The sequence below is a fragment of the Oreochromis aureus genome, linkage group 6 (genome assembly GCF_013358895.1).
Source record: "Oreochromis aureus strain Israel breed Guangdong linkage group 6, ZZ_aureus, whole genome shotgun sequence".
Lineage (NCBI taxonomy): Eukaryota > Metazoa > Chordata > Actinopteri > Cichliformes > Cichlidae > Oreochromis > Oreochromis aureus.
Window position 1 is genome coordinate 38,262,495 of NC_052947.1, and position 13,567 is coordinate 38,276,061.

At 39.3% G+C, this 13,567-nt stretch overlaps 1 protein-coding gene across 3 annotated transcripts; it reads right to left on the reverse strand.

Moving 5' to 3' along the window:
* Positions 1-1,416: 1,416 nt before the first annotated feature.
* LOC116331517 (E3 ubiquitin/ISG15 ligase TRIM25-like) lies at positions 1,417-11,987 on the reverse strand. 3 transcript variants are annotated; one of them, XM_039614023.1, is made up of 12 exons: positions 11,926-11,987; positions 10,937-11,711; positions 10,172-10,267; positions 9,813-10,046; positions 9,532-9,700; positions 9,403-9,438; positions 9,200-9,265; positions 8,586-8,777; positions 6,410-6,520; positions 4,667-4,738; positions 4,083-4,211; positions 1,417-1,825 (listed from the first exon to the last, which is right to left on the reverse strand). In XM_039614023.1, exons 2-12 carry the CDS (start codon positions 11,687-11,689, stop codon positions 1,680-1,682), a joined length of 2,004 nt encoding a protein of 667 aa, XP_039469957.1. In that variant the 5' UTR covers positions 11,690-11,711; positions 11,926-11,987; the 3' UTR covers positions 1,417-1,679. The 3 variants fall into 3 exon arrangements, with proteins under 3 accessions (XP_039469957.1, XP_039469956.1, XP_039469958.1); XM_039614022.1 differs by having other exon boundaries at positions 8,586-8,780; XM_039614024.1 differs by lacking the exon at positions 4,667-4,738 and having other exon boundaries at positions 8,586-8,780.
* Between the last annotated feature and the right edge of the window lie 1,580 nt (positions 11,988-13,567).

A 13,567-nucleotide genomic window follows, 5' to 3' on the forward strand; every position in this document is an offset into this window, starting at 1 on the left:
CCCGACAATGTTTGTATGAACACGCTTTGAAGCATTACGTTATGGACCACTTTTCACACATGGTTGGTGTACCCACACAGCCGGCTGTAGCTTTTCAACTCACAGCCCGACACACACCCAAAAAAAAAACAGCCGAGAGCACAGACTACGCCCGAGAGGCGTGATTGCAGGTGCCGCTCAGGTGGGTCCACCTCCCCTGCAGCGGCACTGCAGACCACGCCCGCCACACACATCAAACACGTAAAATAAATATTTATGCACTTTTGCATTCACTTTTAGTTTTTTGTTATTTTTACACAGTGTTCTGAATGATGAACAATGGTCTACAGCCAATCTTGTGTATTATTATACAAACTTTGGTTGTAAGATTCAGATAACTATTTAATAAAAGCTAAATATTTTATATGAGAGTAAGAAAGAAAAGTATATCTTTGTGTCCACCTTTCTCTGTTAATGCCCTACCTGGCCCCCTGGCAAAAGCTTTGCTAGATCCGCCCCTGCACAGTTACCAGCTACACAAAAAAAAAAAAAAAAAAAAAAAAAAAAAAAGCTTGGAGCTTGGTGTATATTTGTCTGTCAGAAACAGTTCATAACTTCCTTCAACTCATTCATGTCACCTAAGGGTAAACCTGTTTCTCCATCACCAGTTCAGCTCTGATGATTCAGTAAGGACATCTGGTTTGGAACAGCCGTTTTACAGCTGTGGCTGCAGCAAACATCAGCTGATACTAGAAATTAAAAGCAAATGAATTCTAACAACAGCTGATCAAGCTTAAACGTGCTGCTGTTGTTTAGCGCGATAAACAAGAGAGAAAAGCCGATCATTGATCAGTTTCATGACTGAAGTTTCAACAGGCGAGAGAATGACAGGGAGGCTGTCATAAAGTTCAACATCGGTAACATCGGTAACTTAGCGCACACAGCTGTATAGAAACTCCGTCGTGCTAGCTAGCACGCAGTACGAGTTATTGTAAGTGATTGAAAAAGTCAGCACAACGAAAATAAACTACACCTAAACTTCGGTTTATATCTGACCCAAATAGAGTGCAGGTCATAACTTCTTACCTAAAATTCAGTTCACCTCACGCTCCTGCCTTCGCTTTCCCTGATCCACGATTGACCTCCGCGTTAGCAAACACCGGTCGATCGGCAGTAATGTGTGTGCCTCTTGGCATAGGCACACATAATGAAAAGAAGGGGCCCCAGGACAGATCCCTGGGGCACACCAATGACCAGAGGAAAGGGCTGAGAAGTAAAGGATTTAAGTCAAATAAACTGAGTGCGATCAGACAAATATGATTTGGAGTATGGGAGAGACCGACGGAGACTAACCTACTGAAGAGAATGGAGTGAGAGAGTGTCGAAAGCAGCAATCAGATCGAGGAGAATAAGAAAGGAAAGTAAACCAGAGTCAGCTGCAGTAAGAAGATAACTGGTTATTTTTATAAGTGCTGTTTCAGTGTTATGGGAGGGGCGAAAATCAGACTGGAACTGTTCATACAGATTATTATTAGTCAAGTATGAGTGGAGTTGTGTGCCAACTATCTTATCTAATACAGGAAAGAAACTGGCTCTCTAGACCTTAAATGTTGTTAATAAAATTTTTAATTAGAATCCGATAGATAGATACACAAATCTCATAATGCCCTCATGCTTCAGATTAAAATCAAATATTGGTTCTACTTCTGATTTTTATGCGGACGTGAGTGTTGTGTGCCTGAAGAAGCATGGCCTTTGGGTTTATCTTTCTTGGTGAAATCAGATCCTTTCCCAGATCCTGAAGGCTTGTGCCCTCCAGCAGCGCTGTGCGGCCTCCTGTCTGGATCTGAAGGAAAACATAGTAGTTAGTCATTTGTTTTTAATGTAGGATGAGCACCACTTGTTCAGTTTTATTTCAAACATATACATTCACCAACATTTCATAAAATCTTTCCATGCAGTTGTTTGAAAAGGAGTAGGCAGAAGTATATACTTATTTAGCCCTACCCCCTCAGGTTTACATCCTCATCATCTAAATTTGAACAACAAAAAAAAAAAAAAGTATACAATGCCTTCAACTTAGAACATAACATCACAAAAAATATTTTCTCATGTTCAACTAAAACTATATTGTCACGGGTGCCGAGGCAGGCCGATAACGAGGGTGTAAATATAAATGGACCCAAGATGCAGACTGCTAAGTGGTGAGCGAGCTTTATTAACCAAAGAGTGACACAAACGGAGATAAGGTGGACAGTAAAAACCAAAACCTAAGAGTAAACTAAACTGGGAAAAGCTAAGCAAAAAACAAACCTGAAACATGAAACAACAGGAGCTGCAGTAAAAGGAGAACACACGAGAACATGGAGGGTAACGACCCGAAATAATCTGTTTGTTTGACAGCAACCAGCAACTAACAGAGGCAGACACGAGGTTAAAATACACAGAAGGATAACGAGGGAATGAGACACAAAGGAGGGCACAGCTGGAAGTAATCAGACCTGTACAAACTGAGACAGGGAAAAGTAAACTGAACACACTGAAAACAGACACGGACCTTCAAAGTAAAACAGGAAACACACATACACGTAATGACATAACACACCAACTTAACACAGACTGGGGGACACAGAACATAGGAACATGAACCATGAAACAGAAGAGTACAAACACCCAAGATAACCAAAACCACAGAATAATAATAAACTAAAACATAAACACGAGGAGTCACACACTGGACAGACACGGATCATGACGTAATATATATTTAGATTTGCTAATTTGCAGGAAAAATAAACATCACTTTGACTGCTGTCTTGGGTTAATTGCATTTTCTTCATTCTTATACTTATTTAAAATTTCTTTTTGAGTTTTATTTTAAACTGGTTTATATCACTATTGACCTTTATTTCTTCTTTTAACTCATTCCAGAATTTAACTCCCGCTATTGAAATAGACATCCTTTTCAATGTTGTTCTTACTCTTTGTAATTTTAAATTCCACTTCCCTCTAAAATTATACCTCCGTTGTCTTTCTAAGAACCATTTACTTATTTCGATTGGGAGCATCCCTTTCCTTGCCTTATATATTATTTGCACTGTTTTAAACTTCACCAGATCCTGGAATTTTATAGCTTGCGTCTTAATAAAGAGTGCGTTTGTGTGAGCCTTATACCCCTCCTGATTTATTAGTCTAATAGCCCTTTTCTGCATTATGATTATAGTCTGAATATTACTTTTATATGCATTTCCCCAAACCTCTACACAATAACTCATGTATGGTAATAGTAAAGCACAATATAACATATACAATGTTTTCCTATCCAGAAATTGTTTTACTTTCCCCAAGACAGCAATGCTCCGAGCTAACTTTCCCCTCACATAAGTGATGTGTGATTTCCAACAGGCCTTATGATCAGTGATCACCCCAAGAAATCTTATGGTATTAACCCTTTCTAGATATACATTATCAACACAAATTTCACTGTTAATGTTTTTTCTTATAGTTTCGAATAACATAAATTTTGTTTTATTTAAATTTAAGGACAATTTGTTTCTATCAAATTTGCTAAACTAATCTGAATTAAATTTATTAAATATCAAAAGTAGAGAAACCCATGGTCAGATCAGAGCTGGAACCTTTTCTGGAAGCATTTTATTTTAAATATCACAATATAGTTTGCACATAGTTTGTCACATTTGACCTCTCACCTCACCTCTACATTTCACATCTGCCTTCCTTTCAAGTTGACCACAAAATGTGCTATAACTTTTTTTTTTTTTTTAAAAAAATACCGTCAAGAGAAATAGAATGAGCTGACGATTTAGCTGGAAATATGCTGTGGTATACAATTATATAAGTTTTACATGGCCAGTTATTCACAAATGAATACATATTAGCCATTACCTCCTCCTACATAGTTCTTAAGTACAAAATGGAATAATCCCTCAAAAGTAAACACCACCCAGAGAGTGAGGTTTGCACTCAGAGGGCTTCTTGTTATATGTGTACTGTTCATTTAATCAGTGGAATAGTGTTGTTATTGATCATCTGGCTGGCAGTCTGACATTTTTTTATGACATAAGGATGTGAGTGCTTCATACTTGATTTCTCAGAAGAAGGATGGCCTTTGGGCTTATCTTTAGATTTATCTTTCTTGGTGAAATCAGATCCTTTCCCAGATCCTGAAGGCTTGTGCCCTCCAGCAGCGCTGTGCGGCCTCCTGTCTGGATCTGAAGGAAAACATAGTAGTTAGTCATTTGTTTTTAATGTAGGATGAGCACCACTTGTTCAGTTCAGTTTTATTTCAAACATATACATTCACCAACATTTCATAAAATCTTTCCATGCAGTTGTTTGAAAAGGAGTAGGCAGAAGTATATACTTATTTAGCCCTACCCCTCAGGTTTACATCCTCATCATCTAAATTTGAACAACAAAAAAAGTATACAATGCCTTCAACTTAGAACATAACATCACAAAAAAATATTTTCTCATGTTCAACTAAAACTATATTGTCACGGGGTGCCGAGGCAGGCCGTGTGTAAATATAAATGGACCCAAGATGCAGACTGCTAAGTGGTGAGCGAGCTTTATTAACCAAAGAGTGACACAAACGGAGATAAGGTGGACAAAAATCCAAAACCTAAGAGTAAACTAAACTGGGAAAAGCTATGCAAAAACAAACCTGAAACATGAAACGGCGATGCAGGGAGAACACACGAGAACATGGAGGGTAACGACGCAGACGAACCAGCAACTAACAGAGGCAGACACGAGGTTAAAATACACAGAAGGATAACGAGGGAATGAGACACAAAAGGAGGGCACAGCTGGAAGTAATCAGACCTGACCAGACAGGGGAAAAGTAAACTGAACACACTGAAAACAGACACGGACCTTCAAAGTAAAACAGGAAACACATACACGTAATGACATAACACACCAACTTAACACAGACTGGGGGACACAGAACATAGGAACATGAACCATGAAACAGAAGAGTACAAACACCCAAGATAACCAAAACCACAGAATAATAATAAACTAAAACATAAACACGGAGTCACGGACTCCGGATCATGACATATATTTAGATTTGCTAATTTGCAGGAAAAAATAAACATCACTTTGACTGCTGTCTTGGGTTAATTGCATTTTCTTCATTCTTATACTTATTTAAAATTTCTTTTTTGAGTTTTATTTTAAACTGGTTTATATCACTATTGACCTTTATTTCTTCTTTTAACTCATTCCAGAATTTAACTCCCGCTATTGAAATAGACATCCTTTTCAATGTTGTTCTTACTCTTTGTAATTTTAAATTCCACTTCCCTCTAAAATTATACCTCCGTTGTCTTTCTAAGAACCATTTACTTATTTCGATTGGGAGCATCCCTTTCCTTGCCTTATATATTATTTGCACTGTTTTAAACTTCACCAGATCCTGGAATTTTATAGCTTGCGTCTTAATAAAGAGTGCGTTTGTGTGAGCCTTATACCCCTCCTGATTTATTAGTCTAATAGCCCTTTTCTGCATTATGATTATAGTCTGAATATTACTTTTATATGTATTTCCCCAAACCTCTACACAATAACTCATGTATGGTAATAGTAAAGCACAATATAACATATACAATGTTTTCCTATCCAGAAATTGTTTTACTTTCCCCCAAGACAGCAATGCCCCGAGCTAACTTTCCCCTCACATAAGTGATGTGTGATTTCCAACAGGCCTTATGATCAGTGATCACCCCAAGAAAATTTATGGTATTAACCCTTTCTAGATATACATTATCAACACAAATTTCACTGTTAATGTTTTTCTTATAGTTTCCGAATAACATAAATTTTGTTTTATTTAAATTTAAGGACAATTTGTTTCTATCAAATTTGCTAAACTAATCTGAATTAAATTTATTAAATATCAAAAAGTAGAGAAACCCATGGTCAGATCAGAGCTGGAACCTTTTCTGGAAGCATTTTATTTTAAATATCACAATATAGTTTGCACATAGTTTGTCACATTTGACCTCTCACCTCACCTCTACATTTCACATCTGCCTTCCTTTCAAGTTGACCACAAAATGTGCTATAACTTTATTTTTTTTTTAATAATACCGTCAAGAGAAATAGAATGAGCTGACGGTTTAGCTGGAAATATGCTGTGGTATACAATTATATAAGTTTTACATGGCCAGTTATTTACAAATGAATACATATTAGCCATTACCTCCTCCTACATAGTTCTTAAGTACAAAATGGAATAATCCCTCAAAAGTAAACACCACCCAGAGAGTGAGGTTTGCACTCAGAGGGCTTCTTGTTATATGTGTACTGTTCATTTAATCAGTGGAATAGTGTTGTTATTGATCATCTGGCTGGCAGTCTGACATTTTTTATGACACATAAGGATGTGAGTGCTTCATACTTGATTTCTCAGAAGGAGCATAGCCTTTGGGTTTATCTTTCTTGGTGAAATCAGATCCTTTCCCGGCTGGTTTACCTCCTCCAGGAGCACTGTGCGGCTTTCTGTCTTGAGCTAAAGGAAAATATGCAAAAAGTCTTCCACAGTTAGTCGGTTGTCTTTAATACAGGAGATGTGCAACGCGCCCACTAATCTGAACTGTACACAGGCATACTGAATTACATTTTGTCAGGTTTAAAACGAACGGTGTGAATGCTAGAATTGCTATAAATGTTTCATTTGTGAAGTTGTTTTTGAAGCCACATTTACAAACCCAACATACAACATCTGGTCAATGAGAAACTGTTTTTATTGGAAAGGCCCCAGAACTTTGGTTCCTGCTGCTGTTAACTTCACTGTTGAGGACCGCTACAGACACGCACGGTACACTGAACTGAAGTGGCATCTTAAAGTGAAATCGGTTTGCATGAGGAAAAATTTTCACTTTTTTCAATTCTAGAATCAAAGAAAACCATGAAGGAGATTGGCAACAACCAACCTATTAGGGAAATAAAACCCAAGTGTGCAAAAGAAAACACAGGTTAACAATTCATTGTCTTCTCATCTTGGGAAATCCAAATATGCGATTAATAGCTGCCGTGTAGCTCTGTGTGCCATTCGGTCTGTCCAAAGTAAAACATTGTGCCTGACTCTTAGAATTCATAATATCTGCAGTGCAGTTAAAAGTTGCCTCTTATTGACTTTGGTGATAAGTCAAACTAGTTAATATGTAACTTGTCAAAATCTTCCTCAGCCAGTGCTTACTTGGAAAACTTCCAAGAATAACATTGTGTTCTACATGTCCACCTTCAAGGTAAATAGATAATGCAGATAGTTCACTCTCAGTGGTTTTAATATCGTGGCTGCTTTGTGTTTTATGACAAGTGTGAGATGCTGTTTTCCATCTTCACTGCTGTCTGTGTATGAGGACCTGTCACTGTTATCACTGGGTGTGCTTTTTATTGCAGTTAATCAATTGAGTGTTCTTAAACGCCAAACATTCATTTGGATATTATTTTGACATGCACAACCAACCTAAACATTTCAGAGTAAGCACACCTCATCATGGCAACAGCACTCCCCATCAGCAGTGGTCTCCCCCACCAGGAAGATTTGCCACACCTTTAAAACTGCTTAGGAGCAGCTTGAAGAACATAATAAAGTTCAGCCCATCGACTTAAACTCCAAACTCCACAGACCAAAATCCAGCTGAGCATCTGCAAGATGCACAAGAACAAGCTGAATCCTTTCAGACGCCACGAGAAACACAAATGTGTCACAGAGCTGCTTTTGCACCACAATGAGGATCTACATAATACTGGACAGGTGGCTTTAATGTTACGGTTGATCAGTTTATGACCTCAATTTTAATAATGACTGCCAGGAATGAAGACAACACTTTGGCACAAGGCTCGTTTTGACATGTGTCTTTTATACTTTAAAAGTTTAAATAATTTATGATGGGTTTACTGGTTATGGGAGGACTCAGCCTCACAGTGCTTCTTGCCTAATAGCTTCTAAAAGTGCCTAGCTGCATACAATTACTGCCAATCCATGAAGGACATCTACAAATTTCTTTAAGCTTCTGGGTGAGTGTGGGCGATGAAGTAAGGTCATTTTAGAACCAATCCCTGTCTAGGTCTTCACACACCTTCTTCACATGTTTAACTGACTGCGCGATCATGGTTGTCTTTCAGAACAGAGACATGCCCAGTGGTAAGTTGTTAAAACACTAAATGCACTGTCAGACTGATCTAGTTTGCCTTAAGCACACTGACTTTTAGTGGATGTGATTTCATATCAGGCTGAAATAAAACAAAGGTGTTCCTTCAGGTTGGATCAATGTGTGTAACAAGTCATATCCTGGTCAACTCTTATACTGTTTATTAAAACATGATGAAAGACATCTTGCTTCTGTCTTTCATCATTTATAAGCTGGCTTGCAAAGGGTAGGTATTATGTTGTACGGAGTATTATGTCATTGAATTTTTAATTAGCTGTTAGGGCACCAATTAATTAACACATTGTCCTGTTTGTGGTGATTGGAGACTAAGCTGTTTACACAGACATACAGTATATGATTTTTGTCATTACAGACGTGTGTGTGTGTGAGAGAGAGAGTTTTTAGATTTTATCTTACTTGTCTTTTGTTGGGGATAAAATCGAGGTTGCCCAAAATGTTGCAATCGAGGTTGGGCCTGTGGATAATGGGGTGGATTCCATCTTTGCTGTGGTCTAATAAAAACAGGGATAGGAACCGGCTGGTAGTATGGCTGGATGGGTGGACTGCTCAGTGGACTTTGGAACGTGGGGTTGCTTGTCTGCTGAGGCGCTGCTGAGTAATGAAACAGTGAAATGAGAAAGCACTCTGAACAGCTTTATCACACTGTAAAGAATCATGTGTCACAAAGTGCTTGTAATTTTTTTAATAGTTTTCACGTACGTGCTTGAGGAAGGAAATTAACAATATTACAATATGATTTGCAGTATTTTAAATCAAAATGTAATATACTTTTTTTTCTTACACTGTGTGCTTGTCTCTTGCAAATACCCTCAAATAACAAGTGCAGGGAGGTGTAGTCAGTAATTATAGCTGTACAACAAGACGTTACAGTTACAGTTATAGTTACAGTGAATACCTGCATCACACTAGGAGATTGTCAAATTGGGAGATGTTTTCAGATACTCTTTCAGTTCACATGTTATTGTATTCAAATATTATCCTATAACAACTCCTCGCTGATATGAACTTACCAGAATTTGCCTGGGATTCAGTACCTCCAGCTCTTTCTGGTCTGGAGACAGGAGCTGCTCTCTCACCTGTTAAAAACAAAGGGTTATATTTAAAGAGTACTTCCCAAATACTTCCCAAGAAACAGTCACCACTGAAGAAGAATACATTCTTGAGTATTTAACAGAAAATCCTGAACAGTATTTTCCACAAGACATAAACTCACCAGAATCCCCAAATGCACCAGTGCCAGCGTTAAGATCTGCATCAGAACGTGAGAATGATTTGCTTCGTTAATCTTTTAGAATATTAATCCAAATTTAGATTTTCTGCTAATGCATGCCTGCACACAGACCTGCTTTAAAGAATGGTAATCTGGCCTCAACTGGCTCTTTAAGCATCTCCATCAGAGTCTCCCTCAGAGCTGCAGCAAAGCTCTGCGTCGCTATCACCTTCTTGGAGTCCAGGGTGATTCGAGGCACGTGAGGCTCAAACTTTACAACTTTGGGCAACACAACTGAAGCCTGTGGGGGGCAAAAGAAAGGTTTTTTTTTTTAACTTCCTAATTATTTAACTTATACCATGCCCATTCTATCTTATTCTTTAGTTTAAGTTTTCCACGGGTGTTCGTCTCACCTGTAGAAAAGCCGAGGTTTGGGATTGACTCAGCAGCTTGTTGATATCGTCTCTGGCTTTTCCCATCCTATTATAGTTTTCATCGAACTTCTTTGTGAGATCCCGAAGTTTCATCTGACCGAGCTCAAGCTCACGGTCCACCTCAGTTTGGGCCTCGCGTTCATCTTGAGCCAAGATGTCCCTCATCTGCTGATAAACAGCTGCGAGTGCCATCTTTCTTTTGTTTGCTCCATCCTGGAACAGTGACAATAAGATAAGATAAGATAAGATAAGATATGGCAACAGTGAGTTTTTCATAGCTACTGCCAGCACATTTACTTTGTCTCTGGTTAAATTGCTGTATGACATGTGGAAATTACCTTCAGCATGCTCTGCATGTTGTTCATTTGAAACACAACATTTTCAGTCTTCTCCATTTTCTCGTTCAGCAAACCCAACTTGTCTCTGAGGTCAGACTATAAGAACAGACACAGAACAGCTTAAGTGCACAAATTTCATACAGACACTGCTCAGTGGGCCTGGAGAACTTTGCAAGTAACGCTTTTACTGCATGTCCACCATCTGCATTATTCCATTATTTCATTTTTCCACTACATCTTACATGCAGAAGTTTTATATTGTTAAACTGCATTTACAATGAGGTCATTGTTATTTGTTTCTAGTGTTGCCTTGACTAGAGATGTGTGGGCCAAAGTCATGAATCAGATATTGTGGAAAAAGAAGTGTAATACAACCTGATCCATCAGCCTAAAGCAGTGATGTTAAATATACAGCCTGAGATCAAAACAGACACAGCTCAAAGCCTGGCATACCACACTAAGAAAAACTTGTTAAACCGAGAGAGGAAGACTTGAACTTGGCTGTCATTTACAAACAGTTGAACACAAGGTTCCCTTTTCAGGTATGAACTCACTTCCATCTTTTATATACAGTCTGATAAATGTTTCCTATCCAGGAAGTCAGCTGACTGCCATCTTTGTTTAAAGATATGCACACCACCATATTAATTTATAATATTACCGATTAAATAAGTTAAAATATGTATGAATTAACGAGAGACAGTTAACTCTGTACATATGTCAATGTTTGATACAGTATAATTGTCAATGTGAATGCAAACACACCTCTTTCAGGTTCCTCTGCTCCTCCGGAGTTAGGAAGGAGCATCCTTTGTGGATATGCTGGAGGCAGAAGCTGCAAATCAGACGGTCATGCTGGCTGCAGAAGAACTCCATCAGCTTGTGGTGGTCGGAGCAGATGCGCTCCGACAGGTCCCCGACAGGCTCGCTCAGCTCGTGGAGATGGAAGACGGGGTTTTCCCGGTGAGGGCGCAGGTGCTCCTCACAGTAAGACGCCATGCAGGTGAGGCAGGTCTTCGATGCTTCTGCTTCCATGCAGGTATCACAGCGGATGACATCGTCTTTCTCCGCTTCGCTCTCTTCTTCTCTCTCTTCTTCGCTCTCCTCTTCACTCACTTCTTCGCTCCCCTCTTCGCTCTCTTCTTCGCTCTCCCCTTCGCTCGCTTCTTCGCTCTCCTCTCCTCTCTCCTCTTCGCTCTCCTCTCCTCTCTCCTCTCCTCTCTCCTCTTCGCTCTCCTCTTCATTCAGGTTGTCTTCGCTCTTGCTCGATCTCAATTTAAAGGTCTCCACGACGGCGATGAGGACCGTGTTTTTCTTCAGCTCGGGTTTGGTGTCGAACACGGTCCGACACTGAGGGCAGCTGTACGAGTCCTCCCAGCTGGCGAGCAGGCAGTCCTGGCAGAAGTTGTGTCCGCAGGGGATAGTGACCGGACAGTCAAAGGTGCTCAGACAGATGCTGCAGGTCAGCTCATCCTCCAGACTCATGAAAGAAAACTGAGACTCGTCCACTTCGGCCATGACGGGACTGATACGAATGAAGCTGCGAGGCACAAACGGAACTTATCATTACAACAGATAATCAACGAAGGCCAAACCCTCTGGTAGTTAAACAACAGCAAACGCACTCACACCAAAACTCATAACAGTCATTTTACTGTAGTAAAGTTCTTGACGTTGCACATAAATAACCAATAAAGAATCCACGCGGAGCTGCTGTCTGCAAAACAAAACACTGCAGATCGCTTTATACTCACAGGCCTCTGCTGCGCGTGATGAAAACTAGAGCTTCTTCTGGCTATAAAAAAACAGTCCTTCCTGCTTGCGTAACAGGACTCGTGATACAGTTACCACCCTCCGAGTGCACGTCAGGGCCAAATCATGTTTTTATGAACACATTCCGATTTTCGCTGTGAGAAATAAATGAGTTATTTCTCATCCCATTTTACACATTCAAAACATTTTTTTTTAATGAAAAACATTGAAAAAGTCTGTTGGAAGAGAGTCGTGTGCCCGCCTTAACCTAAAATGCTGTCTTCAGTGTGTGACAGTAAATACGTGTTGTAGTAAAAATGTATTGTACCTGATCCTTATGCCACCTGTCCTTCTAAAAAGAAAGAGATCTTTTTTTCTTGTCTTTTTTTACTTGTAATAATCACTGGTTAATTCAGAATACAGCTTTTTACATTAGAATAAATGAACTGTAGCAATAATTTACCAAATATACTTACTTACACTCTGGTCCACAAGTATTTGGACAGTTACACAGGTTGTGTGACTTTACCGCTGTATACAACTATAGTGGATTTTAAGTGAAAAAAAAAATCAAGCTGTGACTGAAGTTTTGAATTTCAGGTTAAATTCAGGGGGTTAATCAGAATATTACATTATCTGTTTAGAAATTGCAGTCATTTTTATACATAGTCCTCCATGTTCAGAGACTCAAAAGTCCCTGGATAATTAACTTGGTTAACAAAAGCTCTTTAGAGCATCCAGCCAAACCAAGAACACTCTTGATTGTATCACTGTCAAGGTCTGCCTTCATAAATGTAAATCCAGAGGGTTTAGAACAAGACGAAAACCACTGGTTACACTAAGAAACTAGAACAACAGGTTAGGAAAAGTATGAAGAAGGAGAGAAACAGCTCATGATCTGAAACAGATGACATCATCCGTCAAACAGGGTGGAGGCAGCGTTATGGCACGGGCGTGTACGACTGTCAGTGGAACTGGCTCGCTGTTAATAATATGACTGGTGATAGGAGCCACAGGATTAATTGTGAGGTATACGGGGTTATACTCTCTACTCAGATTCAGCCAAATGTTGCAAAACTGAGTGGACGCTTCACACTGCAAATAAATAATGACCCAAAACATATGGGAAAAGCAACAATTGGTTATGCCTATCTGACTACTGGCAGGCACTGACTGCAAATGATTTTCTTCCAAACAAAAAAAGCAATCCTTATAGTCAAAATTATGTTAGTTTGTCCAGTTATCTCAGAGCCTCTAAAAATGGGTTTTAATGTATAAAAATAGGTCTAATTCCTAAACAGTTAATACCATTTTTTTTTTTTTTAAACCTTTGCACTAAAGCTGAAACTCTGACAGAACAGAAACCAAGAAACATGGTGATCTGGAAACACCAGTGAACACTTGGGAACACTAAGACACAAGGAGCATGCACAGCCAGGGAGACAACGACGTGACACAGAACCAGAAAAAGACTGAGGAGTTAAATACCCAGGATAGCGAGAGGATGAGCAACAAGTGGAAACACAGCTAGATCTGACTAACAGAACAGGGGAAGCAAAACTGCAGGTTCGACTAACCGTCAAGATAAAACAGGAAGTAACTCGCACATTGAGACCCAGACAAGGACACGTAAGCTTGACATTA